Below are 19,395 nucleotides of genomic sequence, written 5' to 3'. Positions count from 1 at the left end.
TCACAGCGGGCACGGCGCGTTCCTCGCAGCCAATAGGAGACCGCCGCTGGAGGAAAGGGGCGGGGCCCGCCGCCCCGCGAGCCGGAGCCGGGCAACTGTGGTAAACAAGGGGGCGGGCCCCGCGGCTTGTCTGACATGCCGAACAGCGAATGGAAAAGGCGGGGCGAGTTAGACAGCCAATAGCGAGCGAGGGTGGGCGGGGCACGGCGCGCTGATTGGCTGGCGGTGGCGGCGGGGTGACCGTTGGCGGGCGGGGGCGTGGCGGGGGGGCGTGGCAGGGGGCGGTGCCCCGGCGCTGTCGCAGTGAGCGGCGGGCGGTGCTGCCGTGAGGGGGCACCGGGCGGCGACAGCGGCCCCGCGGGTCCCCTCCGAGGTGAAAACCAGAGGCATCCAAGTAGCTCAGTGCAGTTAGGCACTCCCCTCCCGCGTGTCTGGGTGGGCAGGGAGAGCGCAGCTGTCCCCCGGAGAGCCCAGCTTCTTCCCTTTCCTAACTGAGCGCTGGCAGCAGCGAGAGAGGGGCTCTCGCTGTTTGGGATGAGCGGGCAGGACTGAGAAGATTTTTTGCTCACTGTAGGAGCCGGAGAGGCTTGGATTTGTCAGAGGGGTGAGTAAAACAGGGCTGGGGGTAGGAAAGCGTCCGTCAAGCGGGGCTGGCGGCGTGTTTTGGGGCGGCAGCGCCGTCCCTGCCCGTAGGAGAAGGGGTGTTTTGGGGGCTTGTAGGGTAGGGTTTTAAGCCGTGTCCTGCTTGCTTTCAGGGTCTGAAAGTTGAGCGCTGTCTCTCCCATAAGGAGGGGATTGGTGTGGGGGTGTGGATAACTCTAACAGCCAAGCAGAGATTTGGGGGAAAGAGGGAATTTGCCGGCATCTATTTTAGCAAAACCAAAACCCTTAGATTTTTATTTTTTTTTTTTTATTTATTTATTTTGCCTTAAGAAGCTCAGCCCGAGCCGAGCTTTCCGCATGGCTGGTTTGCAGCCCCATCGTCCCCCAGCCCTGCGCGGGTGAAGGCAGCCCCTGGCAGCCTGGAGAGGAGCGGAGCAGCTTCGTCCCTGTCTGTCTGTGCTGTGTCCCAGGGCACCCTGCCCCTTTCAGGGCATCCTGCCTCTCCCGGGCTGTCCCAGGGCATCTTGCCTCTCCCGGGCTGTCCCAGGGCATCCTGCGCCTTCCAGGGCATCCTGCCTCTCCCGGGCTTCTCGCTCCCCGTCAGGGAGGAGCAGGAGGAGCTTCTCGCTGCCCCTCTTGCCCCCCGGGCTTCCCCACCAGCCAAGCCCGGCAGCCCGGAGCTGGAAAGGGAGATGGTGCAGAGCAGGAGCTGCTCGCGGACTGGAGAGTTGATGGCAAGTCCGGAGAGAGGGAAAGCGAACTAGTGCAGCTGGAGGGCGGGGGACGGGCAGGGGACAAAAGCCTTGTATCGCCGGCTGCCTCCTTCGTTGGTGTTGAATGACCGCGCTCTTGTCTCTCTTCCCCCCCCCCCGCCCCGCAGAAATGCTGCAGCATGAACCCACCGCCTAGAGAGACCGGCTCGCACCTCCCCGGCGCCGCTGCCTGAGCCAGCCCCACACCGCAGCCGTCCGTCCGTCCGTCCATCCGGCGGGGAGCCTGCACGGGGAGCGCCGCCGGGAGCAGCCCAGCCCAGCCCGGCTCCGGCGGGATGCGCTCGCCGCCGCCTTCATGCCGGCAGGGGGGACGCTGAGCCGCCGCTCCGCCCGGCCCGGAGCCACCCACGTGCGGTCCCCGGTGAAGGCGGCCGGTGGTGCGGGCGGGCACCGCTGAGCCTTTGGCCGCAGGAGCCCGCGGCGCTCCCCGGGGCGGCGGCGGCGGCGGGTCCCGCCCGGCGGCCGCGATCCGGTGCCCCATGGTGGTGCTGCGGAAGCTGCCGGGCATGCCGGGCTGGCCGGCGGCGCTGGGGCTGCGGCTGCCGCAGAAGTTCCTGTTCCTGCTCTTCCTCTCGGGCCTGCTCACGCTCTGCTTCGGGGCCCTCTTCCTCCTGCCCGATTCCTCCCGCTTCAAGCGCCTCTTCCTACCCCGCCGGGCCACCGCCTCCGCCTCCTCTTCATCCTCCGCCTCCTCGTCCTCCGCCTCCTCCTCCTCCACCCGCGACACCGACCTGCCCCGCAGCCCCCCCGCCGCCGCCGAGCCCCGCCACGCCAGCCCCGCCGCCCCCCGCCGCCTGCGGGAGAAGCTCCGCACCGCCGCCCGCATGGCCGGCCCGCCCGCCCGCACCGCGCCCGGCGCCCGGCAGCAGGTGCAGGGCGGCGAGGGGCGACCCGAGCCCGCCACCGGCGCGACCCCCGCCCGGGAGACGCGGGCTCCGTTCCGCTTCGACTACGAGCGGTTCCGCCGGAGCCTCCGGCACCCGGTGCGGGGCGGGCGGCCCGGAGAGGACCCCGAGACCCGCGCCCGCAGGATGAAGATCAAAGAGGTGAGGAGCGCCCGCGCAGCTCTCAGTCAGCTCTCACTGCCGGGTACCCCCTCTATCAGCACTCACTGCCGGGTACCCCCTCTATCAGCACTCACTGCCGGGTACCCCCTCTATCAGCACTCACTGCCGGGTACCCCCTCTATCAGCTCTCACTGCCGTGTCCCCCCTCTGTCAGCACTCACTGCCGTGTCCCCCTCAGTCAGCACTCACTGCCGTGTCCCCCTCTGTCAGCTCTCACTGCCGTGTCCCCCTCTGTCAGCTCTCACTGCCGTGTCCCCCTCTGTCAGCTCTCACTGCCGTGTCCCCCTCTGTCAGCTCTCACTGCCGTGTCCCCCTCTGTCAGCTCTCACTGCCGTGTCCCCCTCTGTCAGCTCTCACTGCCGTGTCCCCCTCTGTCAGCTCTCACTGCCGTGTCCCCCTCTGTCAGCTCTCACTGCCGTGTCCCCCTCTGTCAGCTCTCACTGCCATGTCCCCCTCTATCAGCTCTCACTGCCGTGTCCCCCTCTATCAGCTCTCACTGCCGTGTCCCCCTCTGCCAGCTCTCACTGCTGTGTCCCCCTCTATCAGCTCTCACTGCTGTGTCCCTCTCAGTCAACACTCACTGCTGGGTACCCCTGAGTAAACCCTCACCCTCCCCTCATATCATGTCCCCCCTCAGTCAGCCTTCACCTCCCCTCAACAGCTGCGTCCCCCCTCACTCAGCCTTTGTGGCCGTATTCCCCCTCAGTCAGTTCTTGCCTCCCCTCATGTCCCCCCTTAGTCATCCCTCGCCTCCCTTCATGGCCATGTTCCTCCACAGCCCTCACAGCTGTGTCCCCCAGAGTCAGCCTTCATCCTCCTCTCACATCGTGCCCCCCTCTCAATCAACCCTTGCCCCCCTCACAGCCATGTACCCTCTCAGTCAGCCCTCGTGTCTGTGTCCTCCCTCAGTCAGCCCTCACCTCCCCTCACAACCTCCTCCTCCCCTCATTGCCTCCACTCTCCTCACCCTCCCTCACCTCCCCAGCCTCACCCTCATTTCCCACACAACCCTCCCGTCCCCCTTTCTCCCTTCCTTTTCCCAAGGAAGGTGGCAGGAGCTGGGGTTGTCCCTTTCCCAGGGGGTGTTCTGTCAGCGGGCGCACACACCTCCGCTCCCAGGAGAGGAAATGTCAAGGCAGCCTGATGGGGTGTGACTGGAAATTGAAGAGCTGAAATTAAGCAAAGGGAAATTTAAATTTCAGCTTGGTTATTATTAGGGGGGAAAAAAAAACTCGCTTGGCGGGAGGTGTCTGGTTCTGCAAGAGGCTCCATCCCCAGGGGGGCCGGTGTGAATCTCTGCAGAAATGGGGACAAAACTTGTGCTGGTCCATGGGGATGGGATGGGATGTGCCCTCACAGGAGCTGGGGAGGAGCAGGGGGGTCTGTCCCTGTGAATCCTTGTGGAACTGGCACGGGAATCGTTACCCACTAACAGGGAGCCGAGGGCTGCCCTCGCTGTGACCCTGCCGAGCCAGGATAACCTCGCTGAGGGGGTTGCAGGGGTGTGAGGGTGAGGGGAGAATTTGTCCCCGTGCCCACAGCTCGTGCATAAAAGCCTGGCAGCCTCACAAACATCACAGACGGGCTGTGACCCAGTTAACCAGGAGCAATAGGCTCTGTGTAGTATTCAATTGTGTTTGTCGTATCCTTTTGCTATGATGAATAACCAACTTGGAGGGAATTTTGCTCCAGAAAGAGGTGCCAATAAGTAAAAAGCACAGATTTAATTAAGCAGAGTGTGAATTTCCCGAGTTTGTGCTCTCGCAGAGGTGCAGCCATTCAGCAAAGATGCTGCCCCAGGTTGAAGAGAGGAGAAAGTCAAAGAGTAACACACCGAGGGCTTTCATCCGCTCCAACCTGCATTTTAAAAACAGTTTTTTAAAGCTCTCATCCCGGTATCTTTGTCAGTCACTGAAACAAAGGCTGCACGGCTGGTAAAATTCCAACTTCTGTGCCAGGCAACCAGACACAACACACCCAGGGGTGCTGGGTTTCTTTATGATCCCAGTCGGGATTGAGCCATCCTTTCCTGCTGCATCTCAGCTCCGGGGCGTTTGGAATATGTCGCATGTGCTGGGAGTTGGGGAGCGTGTGCTTGAATACACTGCAGAATCCCACTCCCAAGGTATTCCAGGGAGCACCACATACCTGGGAATAATCCAGCTTCTGCTCCAGGCAAACAAGGCAAACTGAAAATCGAATTGAGGAGAGCGAGTGGTGTTCATTCAGTCCTTTATTTGTAGTTAATTATTTTTTAAATATAGGATTATTTCAAGTTGTATGGATTCAGCCCCATCTGTTTCTAACAGCCATAATCAGTGCTGGGTAGCAGAGTTAGAGTTTTCAAGGATGAGAATCCATAAATATTAGTTTTATGCTGACAGCTAATTACTCTTCAAACAGAGCCCTTATTCCTTAAAAGTGCCTACACTCTGTTTATTCAGAGAGAGAGAGAAATAAATATGGTGCTGAGATATGAGACTGACTGTGCAAAACAAGGGAGGGTGGTGCAGCCTGGGAAGGAGATAAGGTGTATCTTTTTTTTTGTGAATCAAAAAGACATGAAGAAAACAAATCAGGAAGGTTGGAAGACAAATGCTGTATAAAAAGAAACAGATGGGGGAAAAAAAGAATTGCAAGGCAGAAGTAAGTGATGATACAGCCTTTGGATTAGCAAATATTCCTCATGTGATCTGAGATGCTGGCAGGGCAGGTATTGGGTCTGCTGGCTGGTTTAAAGTGTATGCAGTAGCTGCAAGTAGCTTTTCTCTCCTTCCTCCAGAGCTTTAAGTCCTGCAATTTGCTAAAATGTGTTCCAAACTATCCTTGTACTAAAAACTTTGTTGTTTTCTTTGCTTCCCCTTAGGCCATTCTTACAGGTCAGCACCTCTATAACAGAGAGGATGGATGTGGATGGAATTTGTTGATATTTTTTTTTCCTATCTGCCAGAGTCTAGATGAAAGCCAGGAGGAAAAACCAGTGCATTATCAAAGATGCCCAGAGCTGATACCCAGCCTAGAGACTTGGAACTTTCTGTTTTCCATAGGACCCCTCCAGTCTGAGCAGGAATCCAAGCTTGTATCCACTCTTTCCCACCAGCCTCTAAGCTGCTGGATGCTTCAGCTGGGGAAGAGGGTGTGTCATGACTTTCTTGGCTGGTATGTGTGGAAAGTGCTAATGCAGCCCTGCCAGACTTTTCCTGTTTAAAAGATGAGAGTGTGAAACCCACAGCTGTGGTGTCTCCCACTTTACTGCTGTTTGGGAAAGCCCTTTGGAGTGTGAGGGGCACCAGAGCTGTTTGCAGATTGAGGAGTCAAGCTGGGGGGGTGTATGTGCCTCGCTCACTCATGTGCTTTCAGTGCTGTGTTTCCTCAGAGTGCAGAAAGGAAAAGAGGTGGATTAGCAAGTTGAAATGACACCCAGAAAAGCCTGTTAGGAGAAGTAAGTGCTGCAGGGAGCTGAGCTGACATGTGCATGCAGGTATCTGCTTTGCACTGGTGGGTAACAGAGTGGCAGACAGCTTGGGTTCTGCTTACCTTTAAAAGACAAGTCCAGGGTCAATAAATGGTTGTTTTCTTGAGAAGAAAAGAGAGCACCTCTCTTGCACAGGCTGTTTACTGCAGAAAGGTCGTTGGTCACCTGGAGGATTGTCTGGGATATACTGCTGTGTGTTCCTGTGGGCAGCTGAGTACTGTGGGCACTCTGACCTTTCCAAGAGAGCTGCAGAAAACCAAATAACAGCCTCCCCGTGCTGCAGGTCGGGAAGTTTGAAAGGGATTATTCATCTCTTAAACTGACCTCTGGAAGAGGTATTAGTTCTGTAATTGATCAGTCAGGCATGGCTTCAGGGAATAGCTGATTTTTTACATGTGCCAAATACTAATCACTGATGCTCACGAAAGAAGGGAGGTGGTTGTAGCTGGAGAGCGACTGCAGAAATGCCACGGTGGGATTCCATACTTATTTGCTCTAAACAGTTTCCAGATCAGGTTGGCTCAGTGAAAAGTCAAAATTATTTCCCCTCCAACTGCTGGTGTTGCAAACTCAGCCTCAGATCTGGGGAAATCAGACCGTGTGGTTTCTGCCTTTTGCATCATAACCAGTAATAAAGATTTTGCTGTTGGAGCTGAACTGACAGTTTTGCTGATGATGGATGAACCAAACAGACTGTTTCTTGCTGTACTCCTGCTGCGTTGGCTTCACGGGCCTCATAGGTAGGGAAGCAGTGGGGAGAGAAAAGAGCATTTCTTTATTTTTTATACCAACCCTACTAATGCCATCCAGTGCTCAAGGACAACCACTGTAACCAGCCAGACCAGAAAGTTCATCGGTGAAATACTTGAGTTCAGTCACGGGACGTGAGAAAAATGTGAAGAGACAAAGAGATTTACTAGTTTTTCTTTTGTTTTTTGGGGTACAAAAGGCAAATTTCTGTGCTTGGTGTGTGGGAATACCTCATACCTTAACCTGACAGTGTCCTTTGTCCCTTTCAAATAAGGGAATATTTCAAATTCAGGCAGGTGTTTAGTCCTGTGCTGGGATTGTACCCTTGGGTTTGACACATGCATTAATTTCCTTTGGTTTAGTAATACTGAAGCCTATTTATTTTACATTGCAGTTCTCTTCATCTTGGCTTTTCTTCCACTTGCCTCACCTTGCTGTCCTCTGTCCTCTTTTAAGACAGCTCTAAAGATGTATTTACTTTCAAAACTCACACCCCGGGGGGAAAGAGGTCATCAGAATCCGTGTACACAGTTACCCTGCATTACTCTGCAGATTAACAGGTAGATCAGTCTTTTAAACACAAATACCTTGACAGCTTATCACTAAAAGATAATTAGCAAGAAGCAGGAGTGTTATCAGGAGCTCAGCTTTTGTGGGAAGTTCCTTGGTGTTGGTTGCTGAGTTGCCTTTGTGTGGTTTTGACAGAAAAAGTGCTCGTTTTGGGGGCAGAGCTGGGGAAGAGCTGCTTGTTCTCCCGAATTTGTGCCGCAGCCCTGACCCCTGCTGGGAGAAGTGTCTGCTCTGATGCTCGTTCCCTCTCGCACACCTTTGGGGAGGCGAGGTGTGGGCGTGGGTGTTCTCAGCGGGAGCTCACAGGGGTTGTGATCACCAGTTCACTGAAAGCAGGGCTCAGAACAGTCCCCAGTTTGAGTTGCCCTGTTGGTACAGCGCCGTGAACCACATCACTGATGGTCTCTGACCATCTCCTTTCTGCAGCCAGCAATAAAAAGGTCTCAGACCTCTCCCTTTCCCTGCTCTGTGCAGCTCCTATTCTTCCACTTGGAGAAAATGCCTTTTCTTTGTGTAATCTGGGGCTGAGCAGCACGACAAGCAAATAATGTGATCCATCAGTGGCTTCGGTGCGTGAGTAGCACCACGCACAGTTCCAGGTGGAAATGCACCTCCCTGGGCACATCTTCCTCCCTGAGACACCTGGAAAGTGTCTAAATCCCTTGTGCCAGCCAAATGTAAAACCAGTGGCTTCCAACAGACTTGCTTTGGGTGCTGGGGGTAAAGAAAAGAGTTCTCAGTGAAATATTTACTATAATGGAGTGGGATAATGATCTCAAGCCAGTCAGATATACTGTGATCGGATCGTAATTCTTTCTCTGGGGTAAAAACGCCTTTCCAAGAGAGAATTTCTCTGCAGTTTGAAGCACTGGCTGGCTCCAGGCTTGCTGGAATTTTCCTTTGCTCCATACTCCTTCTCTTACATTTATTTACTGAACCTGTGAAACGGGTACTGTAGTGTAAATCCCACAAATGGTGCATACACTGGATTTTTTGCTTCAGTAGCCTTCGGTGGATTCATGCAAACACAATTTAGAGCTGACCTAGAGCCTCTTTCAGCTGTAGGGTGTACAGTTAATTGACTAAAAATGTATTTGTTCTGTTGATAGAATGCATGAGTACAGAAAATGCCTCACATGCTGTGATCTGTGCTGCTGTGCTGTTTGCCTCAGATGCCAGTGATACCTCAGTGCTCGCTGTTACCGATCTCTGTCGAGCTGAGGGTGTTTTGGAATTTGGGAGTACTGTGCAATTTGAAGTCATTTGTTCTTATCTCCCAAATCTAGCACTGAAAGCACTTGTTCCACAACAACTAAATTTGATGCTAGACTGGTTTATAAACTGCCACTTAAAGGCAGTGCCCTGTTCACAAGGGCGGAATTGTTGGTTTTTTGGACCTCTCTGGGCGGATGATGAGTGACTGCAAGTGCTGGGCATGGTGAAATGAGTTTCCAGGTTGCAGAAGGGCCTACAGCTTCCTGAATCACTTCAGTAGAAACATTTATTTCCCTGAAAATGCTCAGGTAGAAAGACAAGGGATTTAGGGCAGGAAGGATGGAGCCTGGCCTGTAACCTCCCTGTTCTACCATCAGTCTGTGGGGCTGTGTATGTCCAGTTCTTCAAACATTTACTAAAAAACAGTCACCTGGGTTAAGATCCCATCTTTCCAGCCAAAATTTTTATAGACTCTTGATTAACTTTTTAATCAATGATTAAATCTGCCACTTAATGGGAGAAAGATTTTTGTGCTAAGTGTTCTTTCCTTTGGCTCTGTATGCAGGGCTCTACCAGAGGAGGTTAATCAATCATGTTTGGTTTGCCCTCTGATTCTGTTACTATTTAGGTTGTTTATCATTTTGATCGTTTTGAATATGTTTTCCAGTATTGAGAACAATTCAGGTTTTAGATGGGAGGCTGAGAGGGGGAAAGGGGAATGTATCTTTAGTATTAAATGACAGACTGATCTGAACATAAAGCTGACATGAAGCTGTCAAAAGGAGAAGCAGAAGGAATATTCACTCCATTGGTAGGAAGAGGGAGGTCTTATGCTTGGAGCATTCTGATTCTTAAACTTAGGAAAGAGACTACATTTACATTCCCCAGAAAAGTGCTTCTCACTGGGTGCTGTGAATGGATTTGGCATGAAGAGCACACACTCCCATGATTGCTGTCTTTACTGCGTGTCCCCTTGGCACTTCAGTTCATCATATGACACAACATTTTGGAAGGGCTCCAGAGGAGCTGTCATGGGCAGTGATGTCCCTGATCCGTGCATAATCTGAGTGCATTGTGCATGATGGACCCAAACCACTGTAGGAGAGAGAGCACAGTGGGAACACTGAAGGACTGGATAATAAACATCCTCTGTTTGTGGGACAGGGATGTTACTCATTTGTACCCTGACTGGAGGAGCAGAGCACCTACTGTTAATGAGATCAGGACACTCGGTTCTGTGTCCTGTTTCTGATGGCAGATTCGTTGTGGCACCGTGTGGTTCCACTGGGCACCTCTGTGAAATGGGCACAGGTTTTTTAATCCCTAATCCAGCAAGTTAATGTGCAGCAAAACTGCTTCCTCTCGGGCCCTTCAGCGTTCCCTGGGAGGACTCTGGAGCGTAAGTAATGGCGAGAGGTTGCACTAAACTGAAGTGATTTTAGTGCTTCCCTTCTGCATCTACTTATCTTGACAGCAGGGATGCAGAGTCCCTTGTGTGTGTGTCTGCTGCGTGCTGGAATCAAAGGAGAGATCTTCACGGTGTTCGAAAAGGGGAAGTGTGTTCATAAAATTTCTTCCCTTAGCAGGAAAGGTGATGGATTCTGGCTCTCTAGGAATGGGAGCCCCGTGTGCTGAAACCCCCATGCATCCTTAGATCCATCATGGGGGTTTGGGACTTTCCCCATCCTTGTGTTTGTAATCCTGTGTCACCCATCCCTGCCCAGTGGTGTCCGTTGCTCTTCCCAGTGTCCCTCCTTGGCCGTGGGAGCCAGAGGCACCGATCCACATCCAGCTGCCTGTTCCTCAGCGGGCTCTGGGCGACCAGAGCAGGAGCCTCTTGTACCCCCCTTTAGTGGGACACACTCTGTGGGTCTCCCCACCACTTTGTTGGCATTTTGCACTGAACTTCAGTTTGTCTGTGACCTCTCCCCTCTGTCAAACCCGTCTGGAGTTTTCCAGCTCGGGAGTTTCTGGGGAGGCGACAGCGGAGCAGAAAACGGTTCTTGGGTTTATTTGAGCTAATTGTTCTGATGGTTGTGATTGAGTGGCAGCCAGGAGCTCATTAGTTCTAATCTGGCCTCCGACATTTGCCTTGCATGGCCCTAGAGCTGTTGTTAGATTTCTCTCTCTTAGTTTATTAGTGGGTAAAATGATATTCTGCTGCAAAGAATAATAAATGCGAGAGATGTAGAAATTCTGCAGCATCTCGTGCCAGCAGCTCTAGCACAGATGATGATATAGAGTGAAGCTGTATCTTCAGTGCATCCTGGAGAGTGTCTCTTCTCTTCAGAGGAAGTGACAGAACTCCCACTGATTTATGGAGCAGGATGGCTCTGAAGACTGTCTGTACTGAGAATTGGAGCCGTGTTAGTAACGTCCGAGCAACCATGTTTAAAGCAGGGTTCTTGCTCTAATTGTGTTAACATGATTTCCCTGGGCAGTGAAGAAAGTGCATAACCGTGTACTTTGCAAAGTAACAAAGGATAATTATAATGTAATCGTATTTCATCCATCCTGAAACCCTCCTGCTGTCTGGGTTAGCCAGCCCAGCTCACAAGTGAAATACTTCCAGTGGAAATGGGATGTTTCTGCCTCTTCTTCCATCTGAGCCTCGTTTTTCTCTGGAGTTTTCTGGGAAGGACACGTATTTATGTTGGAGTTCAGCCTTGTGCTGAACCCAAACAAATCCTTGGCTGATTTCTGGTGCTGTTTTGGCTTTCCTGAAGTCCTTCCTCCAGCACCAAGACCGTGTTGGGATTCCTCAGTCCTGAACCAGCACAGTTGTGTTCGATTATCTATCAGACATTTGTTCTGAGTGTTGGTGAGCCCTCAACAACCAGAACATTGTCACTGCTGGCTGTGGATCTGCCCACTCTCATCAGTGGCTGCACAGTAGCATAACTCAAAAGGTTGGTCTCTGAAAGGCAGCCCTGGCTGCAGTAGGATAAAGCAGTCTTCTCACTTGGTTCTTTCATTTCTGGATTTCAAAGACTTAAACAAAATTTGGAGTTGAATATTAGGGCGGAATTTGGTAAGTGGAACAGAGTGGAACCTTGTTCCTTAGGTCTTGAAAGGCAGCATGGCCAGAGCAGTACAGTGGGTACTGCTGACAGGAACATGGAGTCTGTGACCTGGGAGGTGCCTTGTCTCTAATTCTGATGAATCTTTATGGCTCTTTTCTTTAGTTTATTACCCAGATCCTTTAACTTGCCATTTCTTGCTTTATTCTTTCAGCAGTTCATTAGTCACTGTCGTATGATGCCTGTGTAGTGCAGTGCTGGAGTGATGCCAGGGCCAAGCCTTGATCCCTCTCGGGATGGGAGGTCAAACTAAATGAAAACGAGTCCCCTCCATCCTGCCAGCTGAATTCTGACATTGTTCTAACATCCACTCCTCCAACTTCATTTTTATTAAAGATCTGGTGTTTGCAGCCTGATTTGTATGATTTATTGTGGGCTGTGGGACTCTTGGAAGAGTTTATCAGCCCCCGGTTAATAAATTTGCTACCGTGGTCCAGGAATTTCTTGTAACGCTTTTGTAAGGTGACAACTCTGACATGAGGCTCTAGGAAGGCTGTGAGTGAGTTTCTGGTGTCTGTTATTAGCTATTACCTTTGATAAATTATTGGACTAATCTCAGTGGACTACTTAATGCTTGAGAATTGCTCTGTTCCTCTCGTCAGAAGTTCAAATCACAAGTAACTCTGGGAAGGGGAGAGGACAGCAGTGCTCCAATCTGTCCCTCTGAGCAAGGACTACAAAGACAGATGGGGAGCAGGTGAACCAGCAAGAAATCATTAAACTAAACTCATCCTCCCAGATCTCTCCTGTTAAGCCATCCAAGTGTGAGATAAAGCACGAGGTGTGCTGGCAGTTCTCAGCTTCCCTCATTCTCCTGTTCCAGCATTTGGACTGAAACGAGGACGGTTTCCAAACAGATGTTCCTTCTGCTCCCTAAGTCGGTTCTCACAGCGTGGAACAGGAGTGATGCAGGGTAACTCTTGGCCTGTATTTACATTTTTTTTTTCCTTCTTTCTCCCCTTCCTTCAGTTATCCCATCTGCTTCTGCTTGCGTTTCGGGCCCTTGAGCCATCCATGTGTCAAAAGCAATTCCCTCTTTGTGGGTGCTGGGAGGGAAGAGGCAGCTCAGCTGAAATGGGAAGAGTGAGACGAGTGCACTGAGCTCGGAGTGAGCCCGGGACGGTGCTAAGGTTTCCTTCTGATGTGGAAGGACTCCTTTTGTATCTTACAGCGTGGGTCCTGCTCAGAGCTGGGATTTCCTTTTCCAGATTTAAGGGCCTGTTCAGGTTGTCATCAGCCAGGGCTGCACCTCGAGCCATGGTGTGAATCAGTCCCGTTTATCCACCTGGCTCCTGCTCTGACTTAGCAGCTCCGTGTCACCCGCGTTCCAAAGCCTCTTGCTGTATCCCAGGCTGAGAAATCTCTTCCCCAAAAGAGGATTTGGTGACTTTGAGGCTGGTCTTCACTTTTTATATCTCTGAAAACGCCTTGGAAATGTTTCTTGGGCTGAACTAGAGCTCTCTGGGTGTCCAGCTTGGGCTGCTGGATGTGGAGCCTCACACAGAACCCCAGCCTGGTGCATCATGATTTCCATAACCTTGTACCACAGTGACTGTCAGGATGTCTCTGCTCTGGGTGAGGAAGGCTTTATTCACTTGCCTCAGGTTGGCTCTGTGGCAGATTTACACACAGAGACTCTGGTCCCTGTTTAGTCTTTCACTTCCATACCCACAGAGGATTCCTGCCATGGTGCCACATCCAAGGCTCAGGAGCACAAAGCCTGGTATCTTCTCTTGTTTTGTTTCTTTTCAGTATTGATCTGTTTGACATCTGTCCCCACAGACAGGCCTAATAGGTTCTAGAGACTTTTTTCCCCTGTTCTTATTATCCTTGAAAAACTGAAGCAAAATGTTTCCACAATCTTTTTTTCCTGTTCTTCCATCTCCTTGCAGTCTGCCCATTTTGGGTTACTTATGGCTACAGCTCCTTTTAGAGCATCCCCTTGGGCTGCAGCTCTCCAGAAATGAGAATCTTGTGCAGATGGTATCTGTAGGGAAAGAGAAAATTACTTACCTTGTCATAATGCAGGTCTGTAAAAACAGTCTTGCTTAGTGCTTGTGTTTCCATCCACCTTCCCATTTAGCATGGGGATGTTTTGGTGAGGAGCTGATGGATTCCTGGCCTGGGTGTTTAACTGCTGTCCATCACTCACCTGGAACACTGGTCACTTTGCTGTAGTCTGTGTGTAATTAGGGATTTACAAAGACTGTCTGCTGTACATGCTTGAAGGGACTTAGCTGAAATGTAAGAGCCCTCGAGGCAGCCTATGGGTATGTGACAGTGCCCAAAATCTTGAGAGCTCAGGGAATTTCCTGCGTGATTTGTGCTGCAGGCGCAAAACTCAGGAGGGGACTTGGAGGTGACATTTGAAGGAGCATAATTACTTGGTAAGTAGTTTTTCCCCACTTTCTTTCCTCAAAGCCTGCTGGAGTGAAATAGTAGTTACTAGCAAAAGCCAGACTGTCCAACCTGGAGTTAAAAGGACTTGAAAAATCTAAATAACAGTGTCACTGTGGCTTTGTGGGTCTGCCTGCTGTCCTGTGTTCCTGCACCCCCCACAGTAGCTGAGGAGTTGTCATGTGTTTGACAGACACCTCCTAATACACAATTTTGTTAGCAAAAGTCATCTTGTGAAGTGAACCAATACATTGGATTGTAAATGAGTCGTGATATTTTAGCAGTGTCAGGGAAAATATCTGCTCGATGTGCCTCCGTGTGTGTTTGGGTATGGGGTACCTTCTCACTACCAAAGTGCAGCATATCCCATAATTCCTGTAACTAGGAGCGTGGAAAAGTATAGCACAGTGTGATGTAGTTGGGTATCTTTTAATATTTTTAAGTATCTGCTATTATTATGTAGCATTCCAATATTTTACAAAAAGGGATTGATTCCTGGTCTTCCGTTTTTCACATTCTGGTACCTTCCAACACATTCTGGTACCTTCTGCTTTGAAAGCAGTACTTAAGTGCTACAGATATATCCTCACAGCTGCAATTTCCATTTACAAAATCTGGTTTGGGTGGGAAATCTGGCTGCAGGGAAGCCATAAACCAGGGTTAAGTTCAAATTCTGCACAGTATATACATTTAAAAAAACTCCCCACAATGTTTTATAAGCACCTTAAATGTCTTCCCTGATTTCCTCATGTTGCTCAAAGAGCTACTTCTGCCTTCATTCTGTGGTAATAACGAGGGGAGATCATAACTATTGCTGTGGTTTTAAGCTCATCTTTGTTGCAGTGTCACCTCTTCAATTTCTAATCCTTCCTGTATCTCACTATTCCCTTTCCATGTGTTTGCTGGCACAACATCTTCACTTTGGTCTCCATCACACAGTTGGACTTGCCCTCTGACACCAATTCCTTCTGCACCATCCCAGATTACCTTTGGAGTGTCCATCCATGGAAAAAAAATCGCCTCTCAGATTTAATGGGGTCAGTTTGCAGCCTGGCTGAGGCTGCAAGCTGGACACCATGGATTGCCTTTTCCTGCCTGGTCCCCAAACCTCGTGACAGCCAGTGCCTGAGTAGCTGTCAGGGGCAGTAAACTTAGGGCAGAAAGAATCTTTATTGTTTTTTATTGCTGGATTTGTTGTGCAGCATCAGCCTGGCCGTGCTCTGGAATATCCTGTGTGTGATCAGCTGTAGAGGCTCGCAGGGAACATGAAGCTGACAGCACTGGGAACACAAGTACCTTTTTATTTCTATTAGATTTTTTTTCCCCAAGCTTTGATTTTTGGGAAGCGAAGGAGCCGAGGCTACAGCTCTTCTCATCTCTCTACTAAATCACTCTGTGCTTTGGTCTAGACTTGCAAATTTGTTCTCAAAACCGTTGTTGTCCTCTTCCAGTCCAGCATCTCATTACTGGGCTAACTGCAAAATCAACTGCTCTTGCTGACATGTTTCCTGATTTAGATGCAGCTGGATCCAGCTGGGTCTTAATGCCTGAGATAGCCCTATCGAAGGATTTTAGTGGGGTTTTTTTTCCCCTCTTGACACAGTTAAATCTAGTTGCATTAGGAATTTAATTAGGTGTTAGTTTAATTGTGGCTTGAGCTGTTCTTTCCCCCATTCAGCTCTCCTAGCAGGGACTGTGAGTCAGGGAGACTCTTGAGTTCTATTTCTGTCCTTGTCACTAACACTAATGACCTTGGACTACTCTGTGCTGGGTTTTTTTTCCTGTTCCCCCAGTGCAAATCAGGCTTCTAGCCCTGCTTTTTCCCTGATTGTGGCGGGGAGAGAGTGCTTACCTCTGCAGATCTGAGCTGGATGCAGCCATTACTCAGCTGGACTGTCTGGCTGGGAACAACAAGCAGAATGTAAAACTTACTTTTTTCTTATTGTAACTTGCTGGAAGGTGCCTTGTGTCTGGATGGAGGGTGCTTTCTTCTATCTTCATAAAGAATTCCTCTGTTGTTCCAGTGATGAGGATCAGTTTTCTTAAGCAAGGAGCTGTTTTGCAAGAGAGAGGGAGCTGTGATAGCAACTGATGGCATGAAAAACCTCCCATGCCAGTTTGAGGACAAGCTGCCAAGACTTTGCCAGAAAAAATCTGAAGCAAAACCCCACTCACCTGTTGCTTGAATTACTGTTATATTTACTTTTAGATAAAGCTGCATGTAGCAAGTGATTCACAGTCTCTATCTGCCATCTAACACCGAACTATCAGCTGATGTATTTACAGTCAGTAGGCTGACAGGGTTTGAAATTTTGGGTTAGAATCCATTAGGAAGAGCTGGAGCACAAGGGAGGAGTTCTGTGCTCAGGCTGGTGCTTTAGGTGTGGAAACATGAGCCTTTATCTTGTGCTTAAGGAAAACTCGAGCAGAACATTGTGCAAAATGATTCTGGGTTTGCAAGATCGCTCGGTGGAAGAATATTGAATTGTAGAGTCACAGAATGGTTTGGGGTGGAAGGGACCTGAGAGATCATCCAGTCCCACCCCCTGCTGTGGGCAGGGACACCTTCCACTAGCCCAGGTTGCTCCAAGCCTTGTCCAACTTGGCCTTGGACACTTCCAGGGATGGGGCAGCCACAGCTTCCCTGGACAACCTGGTTCACCAAGTGAGCTCAGTCCCACAGTGTTGGTTTCTCTCTATTCCCCCCAGTGCTTTGAGAAGAAAGGGGTGAGGTCTGTGTTGTAGAGGGATGAGTTGAGGCACAGGGTAGTGGAAGTTGCCCAAACAATGTCTAAGAGTCAAGAATGGAACTGGAGAGGAAATACCTGTCCCGTTGGAGTCAGGACTGTGTTCACTTGGCTTTGCCTGGGCTTTCATTTGGTAGTGACAGACTCACTTTTTACCCCCAGTCACCCCTTTGCCATCAGTTAAAAGAAGAATGATATTTGATTCAGAGTTAGAGGAGTGAGGTGACAGATTAACACTTCCCAAGGTGAGACTCTCATGGTTGTCGGTTGTTTGAAGGCCAATTAAACGAAAATCTCAGCAATTCACTCAGTGTTTTATTCACAGGCAGGAGCTAACATGGCTCCTGGAATACAGACAGGTTAGCCAGCGTGTCTTTGAATTGCTCCAGTTCCTGTTGGGATCTATTGGATTTACTGTAATCTTTAATTATAAAGTTTAATTACTTTAGAATGGATTATCAATGTTGGTGTCCGTCTCGGTGAGTTGCCTGGTAACGTCTCTGGTGCTGCAGCACTGTCTGTTCTGCAGTTCCAGGCTTTTAAACCCACCAAGTAAAAGCCTCTGGATATTTAGTGCCTGCCTAAATGGAACATCTCAATCAGCTGAGTTAACACACAGCCTTTTTGTTATCCTTTTGCTGTTATGTAAAAACATTACTGAGGACAGAGTCCCAGAGAAGTAACCTGAGAAGTTGCTCAGCTTTCTATTAGAGATTTTCCAGTGAATTCCAGCTTTTTTGTATCATTCTGTTTGTATGGATATTTATATCTCCGTGTGATAATATTAAAAACAGCAACACGTAATAAACATGATGCTGTTTCATCACCTTTCCTGCAGTCAATCCTGAATTATACAAGTTTATGCAAGTCTGATTAGGGAAAAATACATCCATTATTCCAAACATAAATGGCTTATCCTGGTGTGTTCAGGCAGACTTTTTCTTCTGCCTGCAACACTGACAGTCGGTCTCTCTTTTTCTCTGCATCTTGTCATCTGGCAAATTATTTTTTACACAGTTGGGGAAACTATATGGAATTATGTTGCAGCTTAAAAATCCAAACCAGTACAGGGCTATTTTGGGGTAGCAAGAAATTTAGAGGTGGGAAAGAACAGATCTTGGGTTTGAAAGGGATGAGACAACTCATCTGCCTCCAACTCCAGAGAAAGGAAGAGAGGTGGGAAAAAACCAGTTAGGAATACAATGGGGAAAGAAATATTTAAAATTACCCTCACCTTCCCTTTTTGTTAACCCAAACTGGAAATTTCTCAGATCCTTTATAGTGAAATGTTTGAAGGGGAGTTGAAGAAAGGAGGCTGAAGAGCCACAGAAGTGGTTATCTTGTGAAGATAATGGCTTTGTGTAATGTTCTTTGGAAGTACTTGAAAGGGGCTGATTGGTCAGTATATTTAGATTTCATCTTTTAAGCATTTACTAATTATCCCAGTCTAGATGGATCAAACTAATCAAATAGCTGTTTGGGAATGCTCTGCATTTGGAAGTCTTTCCTGTTAACAGAAAGAGGGCAAGTGATAGCAGGGAGGAAGTTTTTCCCCCCTTTTTTGTATTTTTTTCTCTAATCTCTCTGCTTTTTGCAAGACCATAAACTCAGAGATTTCGAGTGGTTTAGTTATTAAATGTGCTAAAGATCTGTGCATCTCTTCAAAGTGAAAACACTTCCTTGGTCAAGTTTTTATCCTGAAACCTGTTTCATCATTACCTGGATCACAGAATTCACCAAACGCCTTTTTGTTCTGCTGCTGCCTGTATGAAATATGTGGGCTTGAAAGCCAGAGTCTTTTTGGGTTTGGATGGACCAAAGCAGAAGGAAAGATAATGGCCTAAATGATGAAAGTGGTAGTGCAGATTTTCAGAATTCAGTTTCGTTATTTCTAGTTGATTTTAATACATAATTGTCTGACTGGACTGCTGAAACTCTCAAAAGTAAAAAATGACTTACAGGTTGTAGAAAAGAAAGAGCAATCTGACAAATTAAATTATAAATTTGGAAGTCTCTGCCATAAATCAGCTGAGAGCCAGAGTGATTAGAATATCAGGGCCAAATAGATAATTATCTATTAGATGGCAGATGGCTCACTGGTAAGAGCAAAATCTAAAATTATGGATCTATTTCCATAATTTTTGTGGTTCTGGGGCCATTTTTCAAATGTAAAATGGCATAATGTTAACACTGATGTATTGTGATGTGTCATGACTGGAATGGCATAAAATATTCACTTCTAACCTTCGTGTCTCATCAGAAACCTGCCTGGAACACCTCAGCAGGCACATTCCCCTCCTGCACCTCTCAGCTCCAGCCCCCTTCCTTTTCAGCCTGGAATTTGGAACCTTGGTCAGAGAAAGCTTTTGAGAGCTCCTATAAATGTGGAGTCCCCACTTTTAGAAACTTGATGAATCTCTTCAGTGGTTTGGAAGTTGAGCTGCTAAATTTGGCCTGGAGAGGCAGCTGCAGGGAGCCAGAACGGGCAGAATGGTGCAGATGCTTTTGGCTCTTAAACTTTTCCAGTTGCTGCTTTTGGAGAGAGGAAAGCTTGATCTTGGAAAACGAAAAGGGAGGGGGGGGGGGCCCCACATTATGCACCTTGCCTCCCAAATCTACAGGGTTTGAAAGCAGCAAGCAAAATTTTCTTCACGTAACGGAAAAAACCTGGCAGTTCAATGAGGCAGCATATCCAATCTCATCCATCATCTGTCTCCC

At 49.2% G+C, this 19,395-nt stretch overlaps 1 protein-coding gene across 1 annotated transcript in view; it reads left to right on the top strand.

Moving 5' to 3' along the window:
* The first annotated feature begins 284 nt into the window (after positions 1 to 284).
* Positions 285 to 19,395, top strand: part of MAN1C1 (mannosidase alpha class 1C member 1) — a 64,566-nt gene continuing 45,455 nt past the window's right edge. The window contains exons 1-2 of the mRNA XM_032709790.1: positions 285 to 604; positions 1,484 to 2,422. Coding sequence (XP_032565681.1) covers positions 1,856 to 2,422 — 567 coding nt within the window. The 5' untranslated portion in view covers positions 285 to 604; positions 1,484 to 1,855. The remainder of the gene's footprint in view (positions 605 to 1,483; positions 2,423 to 19,395) is intronic.

Source organism: Chiroxiphia lanceolata, chromosome 24 (assembly GCF_009829145.1).
Source record: "Chiroxiphia lanceolata isolate bChiLan1 chromosome 24, bChiLan1.pri, whole genome shotgun sequence".
Classification (NCBI taxonomy): Eukaryota; Metazoa; Chordata; class Aves; order Passeriformes; family Pipridae; genus Chiroxiphia; species Chiroxiphia lanceolata.
Note: the sequence above shows the minus strand (reverse complement) of the source record. Positions and strands in the feature narration are given on the sequence as shown.